Here is a 22,524-nt window from a genome sequence, read left to right on the forward strand (position 1 = left end):
ACGGGCTCTTGGACTAGGGCTCCTTGTCAGCAGGATAAATGCCCAAGCCGGAGCCAAAATCCAGAATTTGGAATCTCTGAGCTTAAGGGCAGTGTCAAAGGTAAGAGATCTAGGATACACAAGCAACGAAAGGAAAAATAAACTGGACATCATCAAAATTAAAACTTTTGTGTTTCAAAGGACATCTTCCAGCAAGTGAAAAGACAACCCACAGAGTGGCAGAAAATTTTTGCAAATCATGTATGTGATAAGGGACTTGTATCTAGAATGTATATAAAGAAGTCTTGCAACTCAATAGTAAAGAGACAAAAAACTCAGTTAAAAATGGGCAAAGGATCTGAAGTCAGTTCTCCTAAGAAGATAAACAAATGGAGAATAAGCACATGAAAAGAGGCTTGATACCATTAAGCATCAGGGAAATCCAAGTCAAAACTACAATGAGATACCACTTCACACCCACTAGGATGGCTAAGTTAAAATACAGACAATAACAAGTGTTGATGAGGATATGGAGCAATTGGAACCCCCATACCCTGCTGTTAAGACTATAAAATGGTGCAGCCACACTGGAAGTCCCTGGCAGTCCCTCAGAAGGTTAAACAGAGTTACCACATGATCCAGCAATTCTACACCTAGATACATACCCAAGAGAATGAAAAACGTATGTCCACACAAAATCTTGTACTCAAGTGTTTACAGCAGCATTATTCATAACGGCAAAAAGTGGAAACAATCGAAATGTTTCCACCAGCTGAAGAATAAATAAAATGTAGAATATCCATACAATAGATTACCCAATAATAAAAACAAAAAAAGTGGCATACATGCTACAAGGTGAATGAACTTTTGTTTACAACAACACTGAAAGGAAAATGTCAAAAGACGAAGTGGGCTTTAGCTCAAATACCGTTTTTCATTTTGGTAAAAAGGGGCCTAGGCTATGCAAATTATCCTCTAAAAAAACCTCTTCCAACACCTAAGGTGGAAAGGAAGAACATTTTTTAGAAGTTTATTACAACTAACAAAATAATTTCAGGTCAAGATTATTATGTAGAAATTATATTTGATGGGCTAGATAAATACTTTATGGTAGAAAGTGCACACGGGACTCAGATGTGTTGGCTGCAAAGTGCCTTGAGCTTTGCTGAGTCTGAGAGCCTTTAGCAGGGCCCTGCTCAGCTCACACCTGTTTGCCAACATCCTCACCCCCTCGCCCACACCTGCTCTCCTTCACTCAGTGGCATATCCTACCACGTCCCTCCCCATGGCCGCCAATGATGTACACATCCTATTTATAACCAATTTTTAGTTTTGAATCATCATTTCTGCTTAAAATGTCCATTTCTGTGAACAGGGGACACAAGCAGGAGAAAGTTTGTGAGTCCTCGGTCAGGAAAGCGCCCCCATTAGAACACTGCTCCAGTGGGAAAACATTTCCTTTTACAGTACTGTCCCAGGACACAGTGAGTTGACAATTAAAAACTCTCTGCAGGCAGGTATGAGGAAAAAAAAGGTGGAGGTAGGAGTCTGTAGGCATGGCAGAGGGAGAAGAAATCAGGATGAGAACGCAAAAGCCAGGAGAACAAGAACGAGCAGGCTGAGGTCAGCAAAGACAAGAGCCCTGGAGCTCCCTCCCTCCTTGTACTTCCCCTGGACCGCGTCCCCTTCCTACCTTCCTAACTGAAAGGGCCCCTCTTTCCCTCCCTTCTGTACCTTTGTGAGAAGAATCAGAGGAAGATGCTCCACACAATTACAGAAGGACACCGCCTTCCAGGCCTACAACCTCATTTGCAGATGAGGAAAGTGAGGCCCACAGAGGGGACAAGTCTAAACCATGGTTTTTAAACTGTGTGTTTTAAAGTGCTCTGGAACCTCTGTTCACAGGAAATCATCCAAGAAGTGTAAATCAATAAATCAGAGCCGAGCTGATGGGCAGCCTTGCCCCCAACCCCACACTGAAGGGCCCCAGGGAGGCCCTTGGAGCAGTTTTAAATACTGGTATAAAGTGACAGACAAGCTTGGCCATGGGTCCTCCCCAAAGCCATGGCAATGGTCCTGTATTAACTGTATTTTCTTCTTTTCTGTAATCTTGACACTTTGGTATCTGGGGCTTCTCTGGCTAGCAAATTCCTGGATACAGCAAACAACTCCCCTATGAGCACGTCTTTCAAATGCAGCCAACCTTCTACACGCAGAGCTATACCCCCCAACCACCTCCTGTATCAGGCTCTCACAGGGTTCCTCCACTCCAGGCCAATATCCCCCTGTCCTAATCATCCCAGGGCCAGGTATCAGACAACTAGGGGCAGCCCCTGCACCCTAGAGCTGGTCAAAAGTATTCCAACTTGCCAATCATAAACCCACTTACCCTGCCTGGTCTGTTCCTTCCCTTGAAAAGTACAATAAGTCTCCCACCCATGCTTTCCCCTCACGCCCCCTGCCTCCTAAGGACCCTGGTGCTGCCCCAACCCCCCCCCCCCCCATTGCAGGGCCCCTCCTCCTGGGGACTGTGTGAGTAACAAACTCTTGTCAACAGCAGTCCTCTTCCAGTCTGCTGGCCTCACCACTCTCGGAAAATGATGAAACTTACATTTTTAAACAGACCCATTCTAGAAGCAAACATTATCCCCTGCAATCTTAGAATGTCAATCAGAAAATTCACATCCAGAGGATGCCACAACTTTGGGAAAAGCCTAATCAGGGAGGTGTCTCCTGGATGACTTTCAAAGGTGGGTAGAGAAGGGACCAAAACTGAGGGAGGAGGCACGTGGCCTGGAGCCACATTAAAGGACAAGGAGGGCCATTAGTAAGATCCTGGCAAGAAGGCGGGAGGCAGAGAGGTACCAAGTCGAGTGTGCCTTTGGGAAGAGACAGAAAGAAAACGGGACCGGGGCGCGAGACCCGGCGGCATCCGGCAGGGCGGGCTTCAGCCATCCAGCTCCTCCTTGACGGTGATGCGCAGGGGGCAGATGCGCAGCGGCTCGGGGGGCCCGTCCCCCCGCGAGCCGCCCAGGTAGAAGTAGGGCCGCACCTCCCCGAAGCGGGCGTGGAAGGTGTACAGGTGGCAGTGGCGCTCCGCGTCGTAGAAGGACAGCTCACCCTCCTCGCACTCCAACTCCACGCGCAGGCGGCGCGGGATGGCCGGGACCAGGGGCGATGTGGCGGGGTCCGAGGTCACGCAGTGGTCGCCGTCCACGCCCTGCGTGCGGCACACGTACCAGAAGCCCGAGCGCGTGTCGTGGTAGCAGCTGTGCGAGTGGCCCTCGGCGCCCGCATCCTGACGCGTCCGCACCACGCCCACGCGCCAGCTCGGCAGTGCCCCCAGGTCCACCTCCCAGGCATGCGAGCCCTGCGACAAGACGCAGGAGCCCAGCAGGCAGGGCGCTGATGAGAAGCGCTCCGGATTCTCTACCTGGACCCGGTAGCCGTGGTTGGTGACACTGGTGAGGTCGTCTGACACGGAGAGCCAGCCAGCTGCAGTGTTGGGATCAAAGCTGAAAGGCACTGGGTGGGCAGTGGGAAGAGCGTGGGTGAAATCAGCAAACCAGCCTGATGCCTCCAGTCCCCCTAAACTGACAGATTGTGTCCCACCGGGCCCAGTGCATGGAGGGGGCTGCCCTGGGCTGAGGGGTGGTGTTATGGGTTGAAATGTGCCCTGCAAAAAAAGCTATGTTCAAGTCTTAACCCCCAGTATCTCAGGAGGTGACCTTATTTGAGAATGGGGTTGTTGCAGATATAAGTATTTAAGATGAGATCAGACTGGAGTAGAGGGGGCCCTTAATCCAATATGACTGTTGTCCTTATAAAAGAGAAGAGACATAGACACATAACGGGGAAAAGCCCTGTGATATTGGAGGCACAGGTCAAAATGCTGCAGCCATCAGCCAAGGTCTGACAGCAAATACCACAAGGTATGAAGAGGCAGAGAAGGATCCTCCCCTACAGGTTTCAGAGGGAGCACAGCCCTGCTGACACCTTGGTTTTGGACTTCTAGCCTCCGGAAGAATAAATTTCTGCCATTTTAAAGCATTCAGTCTTTGTCCCTTGTTCGGACAGCCACAGGAAGCCAATGCAGGCAGGGATCCTGACCCTGACACAATGCCTGTGACATCTAACAAAAGCACGTAACATTCCCCTGGGTCACTGACATTTCTCCCTGTAAAATCATGTTCGGACTGCTACTCCAAAAGTATCAAGAGACTGGGTGGCTTAAACAACAGAACTGTATTTCTCACAGTTCTGGAGGCTGGAATTCAGAGAACAGGGTACCAGCATGCTCAGTTGCTGGTGAGGGCCCTCTTTGGTTTATAGATGGCTACCTTCTTGCTGTGTCCTCACACAGGGGAGGGAGAGAGAGAGAGGAAGCCAGCTCTCTTGTGTCTCTTCTTAAAAGGGCACTAATCCCATCATAGGGCCCCATCCTCATGACCTCTTCTAACCCTAATCACCTCCCAAAGGCCCTGCTTGCAAATTCCAGCACATGGAGGTTAGGGCTTCAACATATGAATTTGGAGGGCAGGGGGACATATAAACATTCAATCCACAGCACATGATATAGTGACTCATGTGGGCTGGAATCACCTTGGAGAGGCACCCCTGAACTGAGGAACTCTTTCATTATATTATATATACAATACGTTTCGGAATAGAAAGGGAAGTCAGTTGCTCTTTCTGAAGAGGTGGCCAAGAGTCAGGACCCAAAAAGGAAGGGTTCAGCCAGGAGGGGTCTGAGCAGTGGGGCAAGAAGGGGAGCAGGGCACGGGGGCTTGAATGAAAGAGGCTGGAGAAGGGACCAGTTGGGGGAGGAGGAGGAGGGGTGGGAAGCTGGAAGGAGTGAGTTCAGCTGGCTCTCTGCCTTGCATGACCTCCCCCCTCTTACACCTGCCTGGGCCCCTCTCACCAGATTCGACACACACGAGCATCTTCCTCCAGACTCGGTACTGCAGGGAGTCCAGGTACTTGCAAACGTCGATGAGCATACCAGGTTGGACAGGCTCCGGCTCCATCGTGCAGAAGAGGCTGGGAAAGGAGAATTGGGCCTGGTGCGCTGGGCCAGGGCCATGCATCCTGGGGCCTAACTGGGTCAGCTGGAAACAGGATCCCTTGCCTCAGGCCTAGACTCCCTGGCCATCTTACTCAAGACAACAGGAGCCAACTGGGCAGCTCACACCCCTTTGGGACTCAGTACTTGAGCCCATCCTGCCCCCACTGGGATAAATATAAATAGGAGGTTCTCAGACATGCATGTGGGCAGAAATCACACGTACACATCAGCTCACAGGGTATATGAGTTGGAAGGCACCTTAACGGCCCTCTAGTCCCACATTTTGAAGGTGTCACTGGCCTTTGCTTCAACACCTCCAGTGACAGGGAACTCACTACTGCCCAAAGCACTTTCTTCCATCTTTGTACAGCTCTGATGGGGACACAGTTCTTCCATATTCATCCCTGTGAACTCTACAACCATCAACACAAACCAGCATGTCCTGAGGCTCTCAGAGGCAGGGGGCTGGCCCCCAGAGAACTACAAGCCCTGTGCACGATGGCACTCTCTCCCCACACAGGGAGTGGTCACGTTCCACACTCAGGAAAACAACACTGCACCACTGCAAATCGGAAGTGGGTGCCTTGAAAGAGGGCTCTCCACCTGGTCAGTCCCCCTGCTCCCTCTGTATTGCACCCAGACAGCTTCATTACATGCCTGGCCCTGGAGCCATGGGAGTTTGCACCCCTGGTATTTCTGCCGACTCCTCCCCGCCCCTCTACCAGCCTTGGCAACTTACCGGCGTTTTCGGCTCTTGTGTTTCTGAAAAAGAAAAAACCAGAGACACAAACAGAGACACAGAGAAAACATGAGTTTCTGACCTCAAAAGGAGCCATACATCCCATGTTCACGGATCAGAAGACTTAATATTGTTAAGATGGCAATACCCCCCCAAACTGATCTACAGATTCAATGCAATTCCTAGCAACATAACAGCTGGCTTCTTTGCAGAAACTGATAAGCTGATTCTAAAATTGATATGAAATTCAAGGGACTCAGAATAGCCAAAACAATCTTGGAAAAGAAGGACAAAGTTGGTGGCTCACACTTTCTGGTTTCAAAACTTATTAAAAGTTACTACTCGGCCATAAAAAAGAATAAAATTTTGGCATTTGCAACAACAATATTATGCTAAGTGAAATAAGTCAGGGAAAGACAAATACTGTATGTTACCACTTATATGTGGAATCTAAAAAAAAAAATTAAACAAACAAATGAATATAATAAAACAGAAACAGACTCACAGATATAGAGAACAAGCTAGTGGTTATCAGTAGGGAAGGGGAAGAGGGGAGGGGCAAGATAAGGAGAGGGGATGAAGAGACACAAACTACTATGTACAAAATAAACAGGCTACAAGGATATATTTACAGCACAGGGAATATAGCCAATATTTTATAATAACTTTAAATGGAATATAAATCTATAAAAATTTTGAATCACTATGCTGAACACCTGAAACTAATATAATATTCTAAATCAACTACATCTCAATTAAAAAAAAAAACCTCATTAAAAGCAACACTAAACAAGACGGTGTGGTACTAACATAAGGACATACAGATCAATGGACACTGAAAGTCTAGAAATAAACCCTCATATTTACTGTCAACTGGTTATCAACAAGGGTGCCAAGACCATTCAATGGGAAAAGAAAGGTCTTTAACAAATGGTGCTGGGACAATTGGGTATCCACATGCAAAAGGCTGGATTCCCACCTTGTAACATATACAAAAATTAACTCAAAATGGATCAAAGACTTAAATGTCGAGATAAGACTATAAAACTCATGACCTTGAATCAGGCTATGGTTTCTTAGATATGACACCAAAAGCGCAAACAGCAAAAGAAAACAGATAAATTGGACTTCAGCAAAGGAAAACTTTTGTGCTTCAAAGGATGTCATCAAGAAAGTGAAAAAGATAACCTACAGAATGGCAACTTTCCATAAATCTAGAAGAAGCCCCACGTAAAAAATTATTTAAAAAGTACTCCACTGTATCAAGAAGGCGTCAAGAGAGAAGAAACAAAAAAAGAGAGAGAAAGAATAAGTGCAAGAGAGGAAGGGAGAGGGAGGAGGAGGGAAGGAGAGAGGCAGAGAGGAGTGGAGAGGCCCTCAAGGTCTTGATTAAAAGCTCCTCCGCCTCCTGACACAAGCCAAGCACCGCATCTGTAAGCTCCTCCAACCCTGGGTCTGGAAGCTACGGGAAGGCTGGGTCGGCCAGGGCCGCTGGCCTCAGGCTCCCCGCTGGCCCCTGAACGTCTGGCCCCTGTCACTGACTCTGCACATTGAGCTCCTCACCATGAGAAAGGAAACGTCGTCCTCCTTCATCTCCATCTGCAGCCGCTCAATCTCATGGGCCAGGGCCTCCGTGTCTTCCGCCAGCCGCTTCATCTTCTCCTCGGCCAGAAGCTGCTTCTGCCTGGCCTCCTCGGCCATGGCATCCAGGATGGCCTGCTCCTCCACTCTCAAGAACTCTCGAAGCTTGTCAAACTCCTGCCGGATTCGCCCTTCCAGCCAGGCAGCCTCCACCTGCAGCAGAGGGCGGGAGGGGGCCTCAGCCATCACCGAGCCCGGTGGCTCCCAGATGTTTAGCAAAGGAACTCCATTTTTCAGGAGAAATCACATGCAAAACCTCGAAAGACAAAATATACATGCAGCTTTCTTAGCACGAATTTATAAGTTTAAAATAAGTCAAACAGCCTAATGAGGTTGTTTTGATACATGAAAAATACAATCAAATCACTGCTTATAGATGACAACTGTAGTCCTATAAATTCCTCAGCAATACTCTGTACCTGTATAGGTTGTGCAATAGTGAGGGAAGCCCTGAATCACAGAAGTGAACTGTGGCAAACAGCAAAGATTTTAAAAAATTATTTGCCTTCCAGGGAGTTCCCTGGATGTCCAGTGGTTAAGACTCCGCACTTCCACTGCAGGGGGCAGGGGTTCAATCCCTGGTCAGGGAACTAAGATCCTGCCTGCAGCGCCGCACGGCCAAAATAAGTAAATAAATAAACAAAATAAAATCCAATGTCTAATCGTTTAAAACAAATTATTTGCCTTCCAATATCAGGACTTCAAATTTGATAAGAGAGGCTTACCAAAAAAATAGTAGGAAGTATTTATTTTAAAACTGAATCATTAATAATATGCACACTCCTAATCATAACTATGAAAAGCATTTAAAATAAGTTAAAACAAAACCATAAATATACTCAAAGAAAAAGCAGAGACCTATTTCTCATCTTGGAATGAGAAAGACCTTTCTTATCATGATATGAAATTGAGAAGCCTCAAAGAAAGAATGAGATAATTGGATACATGTAAAAATAAGAAGTTTTACATGGCAAGAGACTACTAATACATTTAAATACATAAGTACAATTCCATGACAACTTCTGGAAAAACAACTCGAATTGTGTGCTCTAGCAATGGCAGGTTAGTAACCCACATCTTTGAACTGAAAATTCAATATACGTTTATGGCTCTGATAATACGATGACAAAATGATTCACTGAAAAAAGGAAAATGACCAAAAAAGGGGGGAAATGATTTTTTGAAAAAGGACGAACTAGGAAAAATACTTCCAACCTATATGGTAGATTATTATTCTTCTTCATAATAGTGTTCTTATGAATGCGCAAGGAGAAAAGACAAACATTCCAAGAAAAAGAATGTGAACTTCACAGAAGAAATGCAAATGGCTGTTATACTTGTGAAAGGATGTACACACTTATTAATAAACAAAGAAATGCATATGAGGAGAGATGGCACTGTTGAAATATCAGGTAAAAAGACTGATAACGTATAGAAGGAGAGAGTGAGATCTGGGGTGATTCTTATCACACCAGAAGATAAAAAACAGAGTAGACAGGAAAAACCAGCCAGTGTAAATTCAGCTCCAGCCACTCTCATGCTGGCAATGGCAGCCCCTCAATAAAGAGGTAAACACAAAACTTTCACTTTTCATCCACCTGGATTGACTGGCTTTAGAGGAAAAGCATTAATGAAGCCGGAATCCTGGAATCTTCACACCTGACCACCTGAGAATTCCACAGTGCCTGGGATGGACAGACAGCAGCTGTCACTTGGACACATGGACACTCCCTAGGTGTCCCCACCACATCCTGCACCAGGCCAGCCAGGCAGACGGCACAGGCCAAGCTTGGGAGGAGATGAAGCTGAGGGGCAGACGGAGGCTGGATGAGGGCCTTGGATGGTGAGGAGTCTGGACTGTGCCATGGGTGCTATGGAAACCACTCGACAGTTTTAAGCAGAGTGACATAATTGATCTATTTTTCTAAAAGATCAGCCCACTCCAAGGAGCGTGGACTGCAGGACAAGAGTGGAAGTACGGGGCCCAGGTAGGAGGCGGGGACCTGGACCAGGATGGTGGCAGTGGAGCGGGAGTGTCAACGGACGGGATGCATTCTGGAGACCATGGACGTGGCGAGTGAGAATGAGGGTGTCGCTGGCTTGAGCGGCCGGGCAAGTGGTGCAGCGTGGCACGTGCTGTCAGCCTGAAACCACAGGGCAGGTGGCGCAGGGGGCTGTTGAAGCTGCTCCATGGCTGCTGGCATGGTGTTTAAAGAGGCCACGCAGCCACAACCGGCATCCGAGGGCAAGGCTGTGCGAGGCCATCAGGGCTGGCGAAGGCCGACCCTGTGGGCAGCAGCATGGCCAGGGCCAGCCCACCTGCACCTCTCCCCCCAGCAACCCCGGGTGTCCCCATCGCCCCGTTCAGCCCCAGCGTCACTCACCTGATTGTGCTTGGCGATGGCCTCGTAGGAGCGCCGCATGGCCCAGAAGGCCTTGGCTTTCTCCCGCAGCGCGTGTTCCATGTTCCTGCACTTGGCCTGCCGTGAGGGGCGAGGAGGAGGCAAGGAGGCAGGTTAGGGCGGAGGCCGGGCAGGGATGCGGCACGCCACATCACAGCGGGAGTTGCACTTCACCGTGGGTACCACTCGACCACATTTACTGAACCCGGTCCGGCCACGTGCTGTGGGACGCAGCTGGAAAACAGCCCTGACCTTGAACTGGATGGGGTACGGCATAAAGGGCCTCAGATACCCTCTAACCCGGCCCCTTCTTTATACCTGATACAGACGGAGAAACAGGGTGAGGAGGTAAAGGGACCTGTTCCCTCCCACGCTGGTCACGGGACAGCACAGAAGGCATCCCGCTTGGCCTAAAGCTGGTGCAGGCTGGGCCATGAACCCGAGCTGTGGGCCCGACGGTAAAGACAATGTGCTCACAGGCTCCCTTGGTGACTTTCTGAACTGGACTGGTCTGCAGTCACGAAAGAATACGCCTGATAGTGGGGTTGACCCAGTTCTTCCCACAGGGCCTTATCTAAACTGCAGTCTTCCCTTGGTATCCATAGGGGATTGGTTCCAGGATCCCCATGGATACTGAAATCCAAAGATGTTCAAGTTCCTTATATAAAAATGGTGTCGTATTTGTATAAAATGCTATGTAAGTAGTTGTAAGTACAATGTAAATGCTATGTAAATAGTTGCCAGAGTGGCAAATTCAAGTTGTGTTTTTTGGAACTTTCTGGATTCCCCCCCCCCCCACCGAGTATCTTTGATCTCCCATTGGTTGAATCCACAGATGTGGAACCTGCAACTACAGAGGGCCTACTGTACACGTCTCCCCGCATCCCTGCCTTATCCTGATATTCTAATAGTGCTTGGATCGTGTGAAAGACTTTAATCAGCAGATTCAAATACTTCTTGCTTAGTTTTTGTTTTATAAATTTAACCTCTGCTCTGATCTCCCTGGGCTCCTAGAGGAACCACTGCTGGTTTTAGGTTGGATTCTGACCTTTTGTATCCCAGGCCTAGCATTTTCTCTCCATCTTTATCCTTTTCCCTCTACATTCTGAAAAAGCCTCGCAAGTTTTCTCTTTGGAAAAATAACAATTCTAACAACATTAATTATAAATGACTACCATGGATTGCGCATTTACTATGTGCCAGGGACTTTGCTAATTACTTTACACGTTACATCACTTAATCATCACATTATTCCTATTAGTAATTTTGTCAGCCCCCTTTTAGAGATGAAAAAACTGAAGCACAGAAAGGGGAAGTGACTAGCCCAAGGGCACACAGCTAATTCATGGCAGAGCAAGGATGAGAACCTAAACAGTGATGGCAGGAAGCCTCTAAGATGGTTCCCAGTGATCCCTCCCTCCTGTGAGATAAGAAAGTTTGTTGTTTTAAGCTGCCAAATTTGGGGGTAATTTGTTATGAGTGACAAATACAGATTTGTCCTCAAAAGCCTCATCCCTACCTGGGCCTGATTTAGATGGCGAGATTCTGGACTTCAAGCTGATGCTGTAATGGGACAAGATGCTTGGGAATCTTGGGAGGGGGTGAACATACTCTGCATGTGGGAGGGACATCCATCATTGGGGCCAGAGCACAGATTGAAGGAGACAGCCTCTAAAATGGCCCCAATGATCCCACCTCCCAGTACTCATGCCCTGGTGGAATCCCCTCCCTGTGGGCTGGATCTAGTGACTTGCTTCTAACCAACAGAATATGGCAAAAGTGATGGGACATGAACTGAGGTTACAAAAAGCCTGCACACACCCTTTCTTGCCCTCCCGTGCTTGCTCCCTTGGATGGAAGTGATCCACCCTCTGGAGCAGCCCATGGGGCTAGGAACTGAGGGTATCCAACCAACAGCCCCAAGGACCCAAATCCTGCCACCAACCACACAAGTGAGCCTGAGTGGGGATCCTGGCTTACTTGGGCCTTCAGATGAGACTGTAGCCCCAACCAACACTGCAGCATCATGAGACCCTGAGGCAGAAACACCCAGCCAGGTCATGCCAGATTCCTGACCTACAGAAACCATGACATAATAGACATTTTTGTTTTAAGCCACTATGATTGGGGTAATTTGTTACACAGCACTAGATAACTAGCCCATCTGTCCTGTTCCACAGTCCATTCTTTTAACCACGCTTCTACAGAAAATAAACAATGATTTCTTTTTCTGCAGCTTTTGTTTTCTATTCATTCTAGTCAGGTTTATGTTCTTCTTGACAATATTTAACAGATTTTAAAAAAATACTGTTCTCTGTAGTATTATCATCTCTAAGGTGTGTCTCCTCAACAGCAAAATAACATTAGCATGAGCGTCCCACAAAACCACTGAAATATCATCCCAATGTGTTATATTGTGGGACGAGATGTTTTGTTGCAAAGTTATGTAATAGGGTCCCCAAAGACAATTCCACGATTTGCCAAAGAAGTGTGAATGACAGGAGTGAAGCAAGTCACATTACCCAGGGGCATGCTGGCCCCAAACAACACAGCCCAACCCTCTGCCCTTCAACCTTCAGTCCGGGATTTACGGGGTAATGGAGATGGGAGGGCGGTGACAGTCCCTTGCCCTTCCCAAACTTTTCAATCACTTGGAGAGTTCTGCTTTAATTCAGCAAATCCCAACCCTAAATAAAATGTGCCCTTCTCTGAGATGCTAGGTGGTGAGACCCACCGATGATTATATTATCACCAGCAAGCAGTTATTATTGAGCATGTACTATGCACAAGGCACTAAATTAGGTACTTTACAAACATCATTCTATCGAATTCTTACATTTCTGCAAGGTAGGCGCTATATTGCTAATATACAGAAGAGAAAAGAAGGCCCAGAAGAGTTAAGTAACTTGCCAAAACTATAGTTAGCAGCAGAGCCATGATCTGTCTGCAGAACTGTCCAAGAATAAAGGCCACAGTCTTAACCACAAGACTACCCACCCTATTTCATTAAGGGAGCTACTACTATGTTGTCTAGTTGTCTTTTGTATTTCCAAATGTGTCATCTTATTTCCGAATTTGTTGACATCAAACATGTCAATTTCTTTAGTTCTGGAGAATAAAAGCTTATAGTTCAGGCCATACTTTGCCCAATTCCTTAAACAACCTAGCATGTGAATGAAATTTTCCTCCCATAAATGTCAAATTAAACAATGCATCTTAAAAACTTATGGAAAATCAAAAACTGGAAATGACCCAAATGTCCATCAGCAAGAGATGGGTGAGTAAATTATGGTATATTCATACAATGGAAAGCTACTTAGCAGTAAAAAAAGGAGCAAACTACTGATACGTATAAGATAGGTGAATCAAAAAGTATATGTACATACTACTCTGGAGGAGAGTACATACAGTATCATTTCATTTATGTGAAGTTCAAGATCAGGCAACACTAATCCAAGGTGATAAATCAGAAAGTGGTTGCTCTTGGTGGAAGACTGACTGGGAAGAAGGAGGGACCCCCTCCAGGGTGATGGAGATGTTCTCTACTTCGTTTGGAGTAGCAGGTATAGGGTGTGTGTAATAGAATTCATCCAACTGAACATTTAAGATCTATGCATCTAACTGTATATAAGTCATACCTCAAATTTTTAAAAGCCTATAAAATGAAAACTTCAGAAGTTTTAACCTTTTCTTATAACTTACCAAGAGCTTTCCTCCCTTAATGAGAGGAAATTCCTTCCTTTTCACTCCAATTTTTTTTTTTTTTTTTTTTGGCCCTGCTGCGCAGCTTGCGGGATCTTAGTTCCCCTACCAGGGATGAAACCCTGACCCACGGCAGTGAAAGTGCAGGGTTCTAACCCCTGGACCGCCAGGGAATTAATTCCCTTTTCTCTCCAATTTAATGAGTTACTTTATACCTTTCAATCTCCTTTGTTGTTGTCACCAATTTATTTTCTTTGCATAAGACATAAACGTGCCATCTCTTAAATAATTATAAACTGAACACCCCTGTAACCACCACCCAGGACATGTCCCTTCTGAACCTTAATCCCTTTTTTCTGTCAGAGGAAACTCCTAATTTCTGTGGTACTTCCTTGCTTTTCTTTATAGTTATATCCACTATGTATGATCCCTAACCTAAATAATACACTTTAGTTTTGCCTGGTTTTGAGCTTTATATTAAAGGAATAAAACTACATATATTCTTTTGTGTCTTGCTTCCTCTATGTAACATAAAGTTTGTAGGATTCAAGTACATAATTGTATGTAAGTTTACCCGTTCATCGTTGCATTGTAATCTATTTTATGAATACACCACAATCAGGTATCCATTCCGTTATCAATGGATAGCTGAGTCATTTACAACTTCAAGTAATACAAATAGGATGAACATTCTTGTATAGGTCTCCTAGTGCACAGGTACACTGGTTCTTCTACAAAATATTCCTGGGGGTAGAACTGCTGGGCCACAGGTACATGTATCTTCAACTTTGGTAGATAAATGCCAAACGTTTTTCCAAAGCAGATGTACCAATTTATACCACATGAACAATGTTAATGAAAAATGTTTATTAACCATTTGGATCTCTATTTTTAAATACCTGTTATTAAAATCTTTGACCCTTTTTCTATTGAGTTGCCTGCCATTTTCCTACTGGTATGTAAGAATTTATTATAAATACACAATGTATGTCTTTTATGGGTTAAATGCATAACGAGTATCTTCTATTGTTATCACTTCTATTTCTTAATTTCATTGTGGTCCAATGTATCAGTGTTTTCCTCTGGAATTAGTGCTCGTTGGTTTTAAGAAATACCTCCCTACTCTGAGGTCATAAAGATAATCTCCTATATTATTTAAAGTTGTAGCTTTCCTTTCACATTTGGGTCTAATGTGGATACCTGACGTTTATTTTGTGAATGGTGTGACCCAGTAGCTTGTTTACTCCAAAAGCATTATTTAAGAATAAACTAGAAACTAATACAACATTGTAAATCAACTATATTTCAATAAAATTAAAAAAAAATTTTTTTAAAAAGAATACTACCATTCCCCTACTGGTCTGAAGGCCATCTTTGTTATACATCACATACAGATCTGTTTCTAGGTTCCCCAGTCTGTTTCCCTGGCCATCTGTTTATCCTTGTGCCAGTATCACAATCTTAACTTCTACAGCTACAACATAAACTGAGATCTAATAAATATTTCCTAAGAATGCTTTGGCAATTCTTGGCCCTTTGAGCTTGCATGTAAATTTTAAAATCAGCTTGTCAAATTCCACAAAATAATCATGTTGGGATTTTGATTGGGATAGAATTGACTCTACAGGTCAGTTTGAGGATAACTGACATCTTTAAAATACTGTCTTCTAATCTATGAATATGGTATATCTTCCCACTTAGTCTTCTTTGATGTCCCTCAACAAAGTTTTCTATTTTTCCCTGCCAGAGTTCTGCACACTTCTCATTACATTTATTCCCAGATATCTGATTTTTTAAATACTGTTGGAAATGGTTTTTTAAATTTTCTATTTGCTACTGATATAAATACAACTTTTAATCTTTATTTTGCAAACCAGCATTCTGTCTAAACTCATTTACATATTTATAATTTATCTATAGCACCTTTTTATTTTCTATGCAACAGAAATTTCTATGCAGATGCAATCATATTATCTGCATATAATGTCAGTGTTGTTTCCCTCTTTCCAAACCTTATGCCTTTATTCCTGACTGACTTTATTTGCTAGGCTCTCCAATACAAACTTGAATAAAATTGGTCATAACAGGCATTCCTGCCTTTTTCTTGCTCTCAGTAAGAAAACTGTAAGTTTCACCATTAAATATGATATTTGCTATAAGTTTTTTGGTATTCTTAAGCAGTTTAATGAAGTTCCTTCTATTCCTAGTTTGCTCATTTTTTTTTCAATCACAAAAGGATACTGAATTTAAGCAAATGCAATTTTTTCATTTAATGACTTCATCAAATTTAAGTGGCCCAGAATTGGATTTTGTTTTCTTATCCAGTCAGACAGCTTTTGTCATTTAACTGGAGTACTTAACATAATTACCAATATAATTGCATTTAAGTCCACCTTCTCGTTCTGTGCTATCTGTCCTGCTTGCTCAATACGTCTTTTTCTTCTCTTCCTTGTCTTTTTTTAGATTGTAGATTTTTTATTCCACTTTTTTCCCCTATATACATTTAGTGGTTAACCTACAAAATACTACAGGTAGAAAGTGCGATTTCAAATGAATATAAACAATACACTTTTCATGTTTGCTTCTGATGTTCTGATTTTAACACTAAACACACTTGGATCACAATTGGACCCACCATTCAGGGACCTGCATGTAGTCCAAGGAGTGCCTGAAATGACAGAGACTAGTGGGGGCTCTGGTGCAAAGGCTGGTCAGGACCAATAAGGGTCATCACTGCCCTGGGTGGAGCTAAGTGGCCCATGACACATCTGGAACATCACCCAGGGCCCAAGCCCAGCAAGAGCTCTGATTTTGGCTTCAATTATAACATTCAAGATGACTTAAATTATAAATACACACAAAATAGGAAGTTTTTATTTACACTAAAGAATTCAGAATGTGATCATATAGTCTACAAAGTGTTTTTAAAAATTACAATTTGATACCTTAAGCAGCAAATTTCAATAGCATATTTAATACTGTAAGGATTTTACAATATTGTTTTACCCAAAATATCCATTAACACAGGTGCTATGTGATATAATAGAAAAGGGGAAGGGTGCCAGTAAGAGAATATTCTTTCCTGTCACAGCACCCTTTCAAGTACTTATCAAAGTGCTAGAGCTATGTGTGCAGCCAGGGTTGTCCAGCACAAGCCAGGTTCTCTGTCCTCTGAGGCCCTACATATACTGCTGCTTCTGACCGATTCCCACCTGCTTCACCCAACTATCCCAAAGTGGCCTTGAAAACTAAGCTCAGGCCCTCTTCATTTCCTCCAGAAAGCCGCCTTGGCCTCCCCAGTAGAGTTTAGTTGCCTCTCTGCGGACACCTCTGCCACTGAACTTCGTACCTAGCATCACCGCCTCACTTTCCTGCAAAGGCTGCAGGCTTCCTGGGGGCAGGTCCTCTTGCCTGGTCCTCTCACCGAGCACAGTGGTGCTCCATAAACTGCAGACGGAATGAAGGCTTGCTCTGAAAAGGTAGAGACTGTTTCAACCACTGCACATCTCCAGGTCTCAGCACAAACTAGATGCTCAACTAACCACTTGCCCAGGTGACAAATACACTGGGTGTTGACGTTCTCTCCACTACACCCCATGGCCTCCTGGATCGAGAGCTCGGAGGCCTGATCTGTACCTTGTCCTTTTCACTGACCACTGGTGAGAACTTTGGCAAAAGCTCTTTCTCGGGCAGTCAGGCTCCAACCCTGAAAGATAAAGGCAAGAAAGTGCCCATGGTCTCTCAAATGCCACCATAAAAATGAAGAATGCAGTTTTCTCTGTACATGCTCACCTAGCCCATCACCAGGATTTCCTGGCATCTGTCTCCAGGTAGTGTCATTTTTCCTACGTATTTCAAACATTTGTTTTTCAGGCAGATTGAAATAGCAGCTAAGAGCTCTGGCACTTGGCCACCCAGGTTCAAATCCCAGCTCCTCCACTTAGTAGCGGGTGATCTTGAGCAAGTTCCTTAACTTCTCGGCCCCTCAGTTTCCTCATCCGGATAAGAGGGATGAGAACACTACCTAGCTCAGAGGATGGCTGTGAGGATCCATGTTCAGTGCCTATAAGAGTGCACCAGGCACGTGTTAGCTCGTTACTATTGAGTGTCACTTGGTCCCAGGTAACTTAACTCTCCTCCTGGTTTATTTTCCAGGTTTCTTAAATGGACTGCAGAGATGCATCTGGGACAACTTGATCTCATTCAGATGCCCTTCTTCTCCAACTCCAATCCAGGCTCCCATTCTTCCTTTCCCCTTGGTGGTCAGTCCTCCTTAAGAAGCAGGTGTCTACCATGGCAACTAGTGCTAGGCCCCCTAACTCAGGAGCCTCAATGGGCGGTGCTCAGTAAGACCCCATCCTGCCCCTGGTCACAGGCCTTGCCAGGAGGCAATTAAACATCCTCCAGTACAACTTGGATCTGGGAAGGCCTGGCCCATAAGGAGAGATCCAGGATGAGGCTGAGCAGTTGGGAAAAAGGGAAAGAATTGGAAGGGGGAAGACTTAAGAGGTGCCTGGAATAAACCTCGATTAGGCTTGGCTAGACTGATTCTAAGAAGGTAACCCCAGAAGGGGAAGAGGCTGGGTCTGGGGCAGGAAGAAGCTGAAGGGCAGAGAATGGCCGTCTTATCAGTCCGGTGAGATGGAGAAGCAAGGGGTCTAGACAAGGCAGTTCTGAGGCCTGGGACCTGGTGGAGGTTCAGGGCTGGTTTGCTCTGAAGATGCAAGCTGGGCCAAACGTCAGACTGGGAGTCAGGAGACCTGCGTTCTAATCCTAGATGTACCGCTTTCACTCCCCGTGACTGACCATTGGCGTGATTAGTATTCGATCACGCCCACCTGACTCCAAGAAGGCAGGGGCTTGGACCACCCTGCCCTTTCCTGCACACACTGTGCCTGGCACAGAGCGGGCACTCAGTCCACACCTGTCGGCCCACCGATGATGGTCCTCATCCACACAAGCCTCTAAGAACCCACACACAGAGGCAGCTGCCCTCACGGCTCCGGAACAGAGGGCTAGCAGGGACAGTCTTACCCTGGGACCAGAGACGCTTCTATCAAAGTCCATGACCAGAGTAAGAGCGGAGCAAGGCCCCAGGTGAACTCTACAGTAACTGCTCTAACTCTGGACAAGTTGCTTAACCTCTGTGAGACTCAGTGTCATTGCCTGTAAAATGGGGAGAACAGTACCCACCTATAGCAAGCTGAATAACAGCCCCTCCAAAGATGTCCACGTCCTAATCCCTAGAACCTGGGAATGTGTCACCTTACATGGCAAAAGGGATTTCATAGATGTGATTAAAATATGGATTTTAAGATGGGGAGATTATCCTGGATTGTCTCCAGGGGCCCCTTGTAATCACAAGGCTCCTTACGATTGGGTGGCAGGGGGGTTAGAGAAGACAATGGGACAACAGAAGCAGAAGTTGGAATGATGCACTTCACAGATGAAGAAAGGGGCCTCTGAAAGCTGGACAAGGCAATGAAATAAATCCTCTCCTAGCCTCCAAAAGGCATGGAGCCAACACCTTGATGTTGAGACTTCTGACCTCCAGAACTGTAAGCTAATAAATCTGTACTGCGTTAAACCACAAAGTTTGTGGCAATTTATTACAACAGCAAGAAGAAACTAATACACAACCTCATAGGGTTTTTGTGAGGATTAAGTGTGTTGACAAGTAAACACTTAAGAGCACATGGTACCTAGTTAAGTGGTCAAAAAGTGTTGGCTGGCATGATTATTTTTGCTGGAGTTCTTCATATGGTTGCCAAAGTAATCTTTCGAATGTACACATCTCACTGCAAAGCCCCTGTGGAAGAGCTTTCAGGGCTCCCCATCAGCCCCTTCTCACCTGTCCGGCCTTCCCACACTGTCCCCACCACCACCACCTATCCACCCATCCAGAACAACTTGTCTATTTGCTGGCTGACGTCCCCACACTACAGTGCGAGCTCCGTGGGGCAGGGGCTCTGGCTTACTGACCTCTGCAGCCTCAGCACCCAGGATAGGTCCTGGCGCACAGCTGTCTAACACACGAGTGATGCCACCCAGCACCAGGCTGAGCACACTCCTTAGACCTTTCGGGACTGGACTCCCCACCCCCTCAGACACCTCCCTGAGTGCCCACTGGTCTGTCAGCATCATTCCTCTGTTTAAAACCCTCCAACTACTCCCTACAGCCTTTAGGACAAAGGCCAAGACTGGGGCCTCCTGGCTCCTTCTGCATCTCCATCCTCATTCTCTCAGTGCCTGGAAAGTCACTGCTTCTGGACCCTTACACATGCTGCTGCCTCTGCCTGAAATACCCTCCCTGACCCCCCTTCACCTGGCTAACACTTCCTAACCCCTCAGTCTCTGCTTGAAGCTCCTTGAAGGTATGAATTACTGTTTAGCTCGTGTCCTGCAGTATCCCCAGGGCCTAGCAGTACAAGGCATCTGCTGAATAAACAGAAAGATGTCATTAGACCATATGCACTTCGGGGCACCTGGCTCACTGATCTTTTCTTTTTTTTTTTTTAAATTTATTTATTTTTGGCTGTGTTGGGTCTTCGTTTCCGTGCAAGGGCTTTCTCTAGTTGCCGCGAGCAGTGGCCACTCTTCATCGCGGTGCGCGGGCCTCTCACTGTCGCGGCCTCTCTTGTTGCGGAGCACAAGCTCCAGACGCGCAGGCTCAGCAGTTGTGGCTCACGGGCCTAGTTGCTCCGCGGCATGTGGGATCTTCCCAGACCAGGGCTCGAACCCGTGTCCCCTGCATTGGCAGGCAGATTCTCAACCACTGCGCCACCAGGGAAGCCCCTGGCTCACTGATCTTGAATCCTGGCTTAGCTCAGACCTGGGTTCTGCTTTAGTGCTCTTGGCCTTGACCCCTGCCCATCTTCCTGATCTATACTTCTGGCAGTCCCATGGTGATTCGTCATGACTTGATCCATGGTGGCCCCCTACCTCAACCCCAGCCCCCAGAATACCCAGCAGTTACTTCAGCTGTCCCAAATCAGGACCTGGCACTTCTACCAAGGGAAATGAATGAGAAAAAGCACTGCTGTGGACCACTGTGACAGCAGTTACAGGCTTATCCCGTTGCCGAGCTAGTGTAGGGTTCAAACAAGCATATTGATGACATTCCCCTTCACTTGAACTTTGTCAATATGTGTATGGAACTGTCAACTTTTGATATTTCTTAAGAAAAGCATTAAAGCAAACAAACTAAAACAGTGTCTGGAGACAGGCATTCTTATAGTGCCTCCTTTTCAATACACTCAGCTTCAGACCAGCAAAGCTGGGTTCTCCAAACTGTGGGTCTGACCTATGTATTAGTAGGTTTTAGTAGGTGATGAAATAAATTAATGTTTTACACCCTGTGCAGTTTTTAAAATAAAACGACAGAAAATACCTGAGTACAATAGACATTTTCACAGAACTTTTGCTTCAGCTGATACAGACACCATACATGCATGTGGCAGGTCTGGGTCACAATGGAAAAAACATGTCTTACCATGTGCTAGCTGAGGTCAAAAAATCTGAAAACCCCTGAGATGGCTAATCCTTATTTCCTGATCATTCTTCCTTCCTCTGCCAAAAACTTCTCCATGTTAGTTTGCCCTAAAATTGCTCCTTACCTTATTTATAGCCACTGGAACTCTAGGGGGATGCTGAGAGAGTGATCCAGAAGAGACCAGCTGGCCAGGGCCAGGGCCAGAGGCCTCCCCACAGCTACACAATACAGGGCTCCAGCCCGGGAAGGAGGGGAGAGATGTGGGGAGATCTAAAAGGCTCCACATCTTTGGCCAGGTCTTGGGGTCCTGCACCTCCACCCTGAATGTGCCAAGTTCCAGGGTTGCGGGCCTACCCACACCTGTGCTTCTAAAAGGGGCATGGGCCACACACCTGTGGTAGAAAGGGTGCACGGCCTCAGCCCTTCAGAGGTGGGGCGGGGTGGGGAGGTGTCTTGAGAACATCCTGTAACCCCAGTTCTCACACTTCCTGTTGACATTCTCTCTCCTCCCATCTCAGGCCCCTGGGCCGGCCTTGATGAAGAAGGCAGCCTCTGTATGTTACCAGCGGCAGGGAGTGGGGGTCCCGAGGAGGCACCAGCAAGCTGGCAGGGGGAAGAGGGGCAGGACCGGGCACAGCCAGCTCTGGCAGGCTGGAGTGCAGGAGCAGCGGGGTCAGGGTGCTGCGTTCCAGCCCACGTGCGCGCTCGGCCACCTCCGGCTCGCGGCCGCGCTTACCCGAAAGTCGTGGGCAGTGTCCTTCACCGGCTGCACGCGGTGCCCCTGGTGCCGGGGGTCGGCCTGGCACGAGCAGCACAGCAGCTCTTTGTCGTCGAGACAGAAGAGGTTGAACTGGCCGCGGTGCAGGCGGCAGAGGCGCGGAGAGCGGTGGCCGGTCCAGCGCGCGCCCTCGGCCTCCTCGCGCAGCAGCTTCTCCACGAGGTTATTGAGGGTGTGGTTGGTGCGCAGGTCGGCGGGGGCCGCGCGGTCCTTGCACACCGGGCAGGTGGGTGCCACCTGCACCTCCCAGCAGCGGGTCACGCACCCGCGGCAGAAGTTGTGGCCGCAGCGCAGAGTCACGGCGTCACGGAAGGGGTCGTAGCAGACGGCGCAGAGCAGCTCCTCCTTGAAGGAGCGGGAAGGCCCGGGGGACAAGGCGGGGCCCGGCTCCATTGCCCCGAATCCCGGATCCCGCGGCCGCAACTTTCGCCCCGGCCCCTCCCATCCGCCGCGCGGCTCCCGCGACCCTGCGGAGGCCGGCGGTCAGCCCCTTCCACTCGGAGCACTGAGCGACAGCGGTGCCGGCCAATCGCGCTGGGCGCGCTCAGGAGGCTCCGCCCCAGTTCCGGTCGGCTTGGGAAACCCCGGAAGAGCGGGGTGGACACCGTATGCTCCGCAGCCCCGGTCGGTCCCAGGCGAGCCAGTTTAGCCGGGAAGAAACTCCCCAGCAGTGTTCTAGGGCCTCCGTGTCGCTGCAACCTACTTACGATTTCAAATGGGAAATGA

The 22,524-nt window shown here is 47.0% G+C and overlaps 1 protein-coding gene across 1 annotated transcript; it reads right to left on the minus strand.

The window, feature by feature from the left end:
* Positions 1-2,498: 2,498 nt before the first annotated feature.
* On the minus strand, positions 2,499-22,282 carry TRIM35 (tripartite motif containing 35). Its single transcript, XM_061199440.1, has 6 exons — positions 21,757-22,282; positions 9,809-9,904; positions 7,347-7,577; positions 5,784-5,806; positions 4,901-5,019; positions 2,499-3,504 (listed from the first exon to the last, which is right to left on the minus strand). The coding sequence occupies exons 1-6, from the start codon at positions 22,189-22,191 to the stop codon at positions 2,927-2,929; spliced, it is 1,482 nt and encodes a 493-aa protein (XP_061055423.1). The 5' UTR covers positions 22,192-22,282; the 3' UTR covers positions 2,499-2,926.
* Positions 22,283-22,524: the final 242 nt, after the last annotated feature.

Source organism: Eubalaena glacialis, chromosome 9 (assembly GCF_028564815.1).
Source record: "Eubalaena glacialis isolate mEubGla1 chromosome 9, mEubGla1.1.hap2.+ XY, whole genome shotgun sequence".
NCBI lineage: Eukaryota > Metazoa > Chordata > Mammalia > Artiodactyla > Balaenidae > Eubalaena > Eubalaena glacialis.